This window comes from Etheostoma spectabile, chromosome 13 (genome assembly GCF_008692095.1).
Source record: "Etheostoma spectabile isolate EspeVRDwgs_2016 chromosome 13, UIUC_Espe_1.0, whole genome shotgun sequence".
NCBI lineage: Eukaryota > Metazoa > Chordata > Actinopteri > Perciformes > Percidae > Etheostoma > Etheostoma spectabile.
Window position 1 is genome coordinate 22,509,678 of NC_045745.1, and position 6,602 is coordinate 22,516,279.

General features: G+C 37.7%; 2 protein-coding genes across 2 annotated transcripts in view; one reads left to right on the forward strand and one right to left on the reverse strand.

Moving 5' to 3' along the window:
- The first annotated feature begins 2,507 nt into the window (after positions 1 to 2,507).
- rfxap (regulatory factor X-associated protein) lies at positions 2,508 to 5,290 on the forward strand. The gene is made up of 3 exons (XM_032534720.1): positions 2,508 to 3,257; positions 3,851 to 3,961; positions 4,376 to 5,290. Exons 1-3 carry the CDS (start codon positions 2,832 to 2,834, stop codon positions 4,478 to 4,480), a joined length of 642 nt encoding a protein of 213 aa, XP_032390611.1. The 5' UTR covers positions 2,508 to 2,831; the 3' UTR covers positions 4,481 to 5,290.
- Positions 5,291 to 5,368: 78 nt separating this feature from the next.
- The window catches only part of smad9 (SMAD family member 9), a 7,434-nt gene continuing 6,200 nt past the window's right edge, over positions 5,369 to 6,602 (reverse strand). The window contains exons 7-8 of the mRNA XM_032534718.1: positions 6,221 to 6,477; positions 5,369 to 5,923 (exon numbers count right to left, since the gene is read on the reverse strand). Coding sequence (XP_032390609.1) covers positions 5,780 to 5,923; positions 6,221 to 6,477 — 401 coding nt within the window. The 3' untranslated portion in view covers positions 5,369 to 5,779. The remainder of the gene's footprint in view (positions 5,924 to 6,220; positions 6,478 to 6,602) is intronic.

Here is a 6,602-nt window from a genome sequence, read left to right on the forward strand (position 1 = left end):
GCTCACAGAGGATCATAGGGGACAGCCAGGCACTGGAAGACACAAAACTAAAGCAAGATGGTGAGCATATAGAAAAAGCTCACCACTAATTCCAGGAGACTCCGGACACTGGGAAGGTGTCCGGAGTCTCCTGGAATGGGGAAAACAGGCAGAAACTCTCAGACAGGACCGCCACACTGACAAAACGATCTGACACACAACAAAGGAAACACATGGGTTAAATACACAAGGTAACGAGGTAATGAGGAACAGGTGAGACATCAGATGAATCACATTAGGGCGGGGCTGGACAATCAGACGAACAAAGCAAAGCTAGACAAGACAAAACAAGACAGGAAACCAACCCATCAGAAAATAAAACAGGAAGTAGAACAAACAGGCACAGGGAAACACAAGACAGGACCAGCAACACAAGACCAGAGAGAAAACAAAGACAAAAACCCAAGGAGGTCAAAGAAAAGGGGAAAATGAACCCAAACAAAAACCCCAAACCACAACAGTATAGTATGTCAAAAAAAACATTCAAAGTCACAGTATCGTATCTCGTAAAAAAAAGTCATAGTATAGTATGTCAAAAAAAGTCATAGCATAGTATGTTTTTAAAAAAGTCATAGAATTGTATGTAAAAAAAAATCAGAAAAAGTCATGGGATATAGTATGTCGTAAAAGGTTATAAACAGTCAAAGTACAGCATGTCGAAAAACTTTATAGTATAGTATGTGGAAAAGAGAAATAGAAAAAGTAGAAGTTTATATGTAGTAAAAAAAGTCAGAGTATATTAAGTCAAAAAAAGTAATTAAAAGTCACAGTATAGTATGGCAAAAACAAATCATTAAACGTCGCAGCATAGTATGTCAAAAAAAGTCATGTATACAACTTTAAAACATTATGTGACTCTATTGACATACTTTACAATGACTTTTTATGACTTTTTTCAACGTTCTATTTTATATATACATATTTTTATGCAGACATACTTTTCAGTACTATTTAAGTAATTAAAAGTTATAACAAGTCATAGTATAGTGTGTCGACAAAAGTCATAAAAAGTCATAGAATAGCATGTCTTAAAAAATTCATAGAATTGTATGTCATAAAAAGTCATAGTTTGTTGAAAAAAGTAGTAAAAAGTCATAGTATAGTATGTCGAAAAAAGTCGTAAAAAGTCTAAGTATTGTATGTGTCAATTAAAAGTCATAATATGTACAGTATGTACAGTACTGTAATATACAGTATGTCGCAAAAAGTCATAACAACTCATAGCATAGTGTGTCAAAAAAAGTCAATAGAAAAAGTAAGTATAGTATAGTAGGTCATAAATATAATTAAAAGTCATAGTTTAGTATGTTGTTAAAAAGTCATAGTATAGTATGTCATGAAAATTTAATCTATAAAAAAAGCCATTGCATAGTATATCATCAAGAATTTTTATTAAAAAATATAGTATAGTTTATCATAAAATGTTTTGATATAGCATGCCATACAACATCTAATAATTTAACATTCTAAATCCTAGTGTAGTGTGCCGTAAAAATGTCAAAACTAATTTTGTAATGTAGTATGCAATAAACATATGATACTGTACCATTTCACTCAAAATGTCATTGCACAGTGTGCCACCATACATGTCATATTATAGTGTGCCAAAAAAGTAAAAAATAAATGTTACAATATGGTCATATATGTCATAACAGTGTCATGCAATAGTATAAATAACCTTCAGAGATCTCTAAAGGTTAATTTACGTTTTTGTGAGGTTCTCTGCCACCAGGGCATCCTCATTTTCTAATAGTGCTATGTTATATTCAAATTTACCCTATCTTACATTTCATTCTCATTGCATATGAATAGTGCTCTTATTATAGGGACTAGTGCTTCTTTTTCCATTATTTATTCTACAATAGTTCATACACACAGATACTGTACATAGAATAGACATTACAAAACATGGACAAAAAAAGACATTTCATAATGCATTTGTTAAACTTCAAGGTCTTGATGGCTTTTTTGTTATAAACTTTTAAATTGTTTTAAATTTAATTTTAATAAAATAAAAGGGTGCTATATTTCTGAAATTCATTCGACGAGCAGAAAAGTTGTCTTAGTTTCTGACCATTTTTCTAACTGATGAGGAAATTTCTAAAAATTAAGAAATGTATAATAAAAATAATAATATTAAGTTTCAATCTTATCTAAACAAAAACATCACATCAAACGTATTTATTTCAATATTTATCTTAAGTTCTTTTTAAATGTGTCTACCTCCATCCATAACGTTCTTGTATGTCAACGGTGAAAAAATAGATGGGAAATATTCTCTTCTTTTAGTCCACAAAAATCACACATTTAATCAAACAATTAGTGATTTTTATTGTTGAGCTGACCCGTATTCTTGTCAAATACGTTTCGTTGTACCGGTGTTGACCTACATATGACTGATACAAAAGTACATACAAAATAGAAAATACTTGAAACTTGTCATGTTGACCACTAGGGGTCACCAACACACGGCACCATTGCAGCGAAGAAGAAAATCCTTGTTGTCGAAATGCAGCGAGAGACCGAACAGTCTAAGCGAGAGAAATAACACTAAACCTAATGAGGTATCATCATAGGCGGCTAGAAGTGATACGATTTATTTTTCAAATCATGGTATATTTACAGCATACAGCCTCAAAGCAGATGAACGCCCAGTAATACATGAAAGTGGGTGGGCAACTGTGTTAGCTAGCTAACTAGGCTAGCTAACATGAGGTGACTCTAGTCTAAGGGATGGTAGTTAGCTAGCTGCTGCTAACGTTATACTGTATTTGTAACATTACACCGCAATCATGAATGAAGATGAGAATTTAGCATCAGCAAACAAAGACAAAGACTCGACTCTCCTGCTCACTAAAGACGGACAAAGATACTACGTGAGTAAAAGCGGAGTAGTTGACAGCAGAAATGTTATAACGCCGCACGAACCGGAGAACAATGTCTCCTACGACATGGATGATCAGGACGAGGAGAGCGACGTTCTGGATACTTCGGATCCCAGAGACAGCGCCGCGAGCCCGGAGGAACTCAACGACGAGGAGACCTCGGAGGGCGACAACGCTCCCAAACAGTGCACCTATGACGGATGCACGGAGACAACAACGCAGGTGGCCAAGCAGAGGAAACCGTGGATGTGCAAAAAACACCGCAACAAGATGTACAAAGACAAGTACAAGAAGAAGAAGAGTGATCAGGCCATGTCCAGTGGAAAACTTGATGTAAGATTAAAAAAAAGATTATTAAAAAGATAAAATCTGGGTGGGGAAAGTGAAAGAGCAGCGCTTGTCTCTCCCTCATTACCACCACTGAGGTGCCCTTGAACAAAGTCCTTAACCTTAAATAACGCTCCAGTGGAGCTGGTCAGTGGCCAGCGGTTCAGACTGTGGTTGTTTTGGACAGCTTCCAGGTATGAATGTGTGCAACTGTGTGAATGTGATCAGGGCGTTCCTGAAAAAGAGAGGATGCCTGTCAGTGAACCTTCCTGGAATAAGTAAAGGCTTTAAAAAAAAAGATTAAGCTTACTTTTGTACCAAGATGCATTAATTTGATCCCATCATGATGTGGTGGAAACTGTCCTTACAAACCATACAAAGTACACTTTTATTACAACTAATATCTACATGTAGATGACTGAAAAAGAAAGGAATTTGAGAGGTGTAAACTCAGTTTACAATGCAGTTTACATTACCAGGGCTGAACTCATTGGCACATGTGGTTTCCTGGCCCTGTTCTTCAGACTTTACTGAACCACAATACAAATAAAACACTCCTAGTTAATAGCTTGTTTTTGTCTTTTTTGTGTGTTAACCAGGAAAACTCAGAGGAGCGGCCTGTGTCTGTAAACAAACAGCGTCTGGGTGCCGTGGGGGACCGGCCAGCCAGACCCTCCCTGATAGAGCAGGTCCTCAACCAGAAAAGACTGGTAAGTTATAGATGGTCAGACTGTCTGATTGACCATGATGCAACTCCAGATGGGTGTTGAACAAATTGAGAGAAAAACAACAACATTAAGCTACTTTGAAAGGGCCAATACGATCCTCCAGAACAGTTTGTGTTGCTTGGCATATGATTTGCATCATGTTCATACTCAAACTATTACGTGACCCCTGATGTTGATATGCTCAGTAGCATAGCTAAGTTGTAGAGCATGGCTGAACACTTTGTCCAAATTACTTGCATGCATCTGCTAAGTTTCTAAGTGAGCAGGTTTGACATTGGGTTTCTTGTGTTCTTCCACCCAGACTGGAAAACATTTGTTTTCAGTGTATTGAGAGTTTTTGTTGTTGTTGTTATAGTAGTTGTATTTTGCGCTGAAATTTGAATGTGTGTCCTGCAGTCATTGCTCAGAAGTCCAGAGGTGATCAGCTTTCTGCAGCAGCAGCAGCAACTCCTGGCTACACAGAGCCGCAGCCAATCACAGCAGCAGTTCCAGGGCTGTTGATGCCAGCCTGTCAGTGTTTTACCTTGGTATTTGTGATGTATAGAGAGCACTGAAGAAACACTGGCACGTCAGGCATAAATGGATAGTAACCGTACACTGTAAACAAGAATTCCCCAGCCAGACAACCTTGCCGAAGAAAAAATAACATGGTAATCAAGGGACGTTTTAAAGGCGTGTTGAGACTGGTGGACTGATCTAAATCCCTCAAAAGGCGGGAATTTCTGACTTTGTTTGGTGCTATTTCTTTTTATATTTACCTATTGTGAATATGCCTTTTAGATCCCATTCTTTTTGTTAGTTCTCTTTCTTCATGTCACAATAATAATGACGGTATTGTTGTAATTGTCTAGTAAAAATGAATTAATGTTGAAGCCTCAGTTTATCAACAAAATAGTACTGTGAGCTCAATTTAATTGTCTTTCTTTTTCATTGATAAAAAAACATCTGTTTCTTTGTGTGCTTGTGTGTTGCCTGTAATACTTTTCAGTCCGTTTTCTCTTAATTATTTATCTTCACTTTGTTTTTAAATATTTTCTCTTGAACATGATGTGTTACATGTGACAATCAATTGGGTAATGCATGTCTGACGCCTCTACAGTCAAATGGGGCTTTCCGGACTTGTTTTTACCGCAAGATTGTGCTCTCTCTAGCTGCTGCACGGACAGTAAACTCTAACTAATCAAAAAAGAACAAATAAGTTTGGTGAGATAAATATTGGTTATGCTAGCTCTGTTGTACAGTATTCTACTGTATGCTATTGTAAGTGTATATCCTGCTGTCAGTATGAGAGTAAAATGATGATCCCAATATGCTTGTATTGCTAAGTGATGCTTTGTTATTTAACATGGGGAAAATGCTGTATGAATTCAAATCTTGTAAAAATGTGTATTCTTTATGAAAAAACAACTTTAATGGAACAAGTAATAAGCAAATAATACATAAAGTCAAACATTCATCACATGGAAATACAGTACATACAACTAATAACATTTACAACATGTAAAAGTCTTTGAGTACCTACAGATAAATCCCATTTTTCTTATCTTGGAGTGCAGTTAATGTCCCAGACAACAGAGAGACAGAGGATAAAGGCTGTATCACAGTCTTACTGAAATAAATGAACACTACATGGGCAAAATTAAATTCAATCACTCATGTGTTTCAGTTATGCGGCATGATGTGACAAAGCTGTGGGTAACATATTTTTGGGACCATAGGACATACGACCGACATAGCAGAACATACAGAATCTACGACTACCTGTGTGAAGGACCAACAGCACACACATGTATGTCCATGTTATGACACTGAAGAAATTGGGTTGTGAGGGGAGCCCATCTGTGTGAGGACCTTGTCCAGCCACTGCAGGGGCCCGTGCAGATGTACTTCAATCCAGCAGGGGGTGCTGGTGACATCCTGTCGGTGGTATTCAGCACCCCAGCCCTTAGGAGAGGAAACAACCATTAATCTTTGCTGCACATGTTGACAGTTTAATTAGCTATCAAAATGAATGGGTGGTAAGTGAACAAGTGTTATCCCACCTTGTGTACGGTAGGGTTTTGCATGCTCAACAGCACATCAAGTTCAAAATGATAGCATATTAAGTTACAGTGAGAAACTTTGAGTGGATATCCAACCCTCTAAGCCTTTTAGGTATCAAGCAGAATTCTGGGCAAAAGAATGACCACCGTCTGCATTTCTGTACCTATTCCAAATTTCTTAAATTTTACAAGAAAGTACCTTAACAAAGCTCATGCGGATGGTGCACATCTTAGTGAGCTCATAGACAACCTCAAAGCCGTGGTTAACAGATTGGGCGAGGAGCTGGGCAAACAGCTGGTTGTTGAAGATCTTCAGGCTGCAGCCGCTGGGGATCTTACACACAGTGGTGGCGTGGAAGCCATGCTGGAAATTGCAGTTGCGGCTCTGGACGAAGATACTGCTGTCGCTCAGACACTCTGCGTACACCTCGCCGCCAACATAGTACAGGTGTAAACCTGAGAATAATGGAGGAGGAAATGAAATAGTCTTAAAGTGATAGTCTGGATTTTTTAAGTGGGGTTGTATGAGGTACTTATCCATTGTCAGTGTGTTACCTACGGTAGATGGTGGTCAGCACCCC

Bases quoted from the DNA above. Each gene is read 5' to 3' on its own strand.
- rfxap (XM_032534720.1), top strand. From the start codon at position 2,832: ATGAATGAAGATGAGAATTTAGCATCAGCAAACAAAGACAAAGACTCG. The intron at 3,258-3,850 runs GTAAGATTAAAA...TGTGTTAACCAG, and splicing joins TGTCCAGTGGAAAACTTGAT to GAAAACTCAGAGGAGCGGCC. The intron at 3,962-4,375 runs GTAAGTTATAGA...TGTGTCCTGCAG, and splicing joins TCCTCAACCAGAAAAGACTG to TCATTGCTCAGAAGTCCAGA.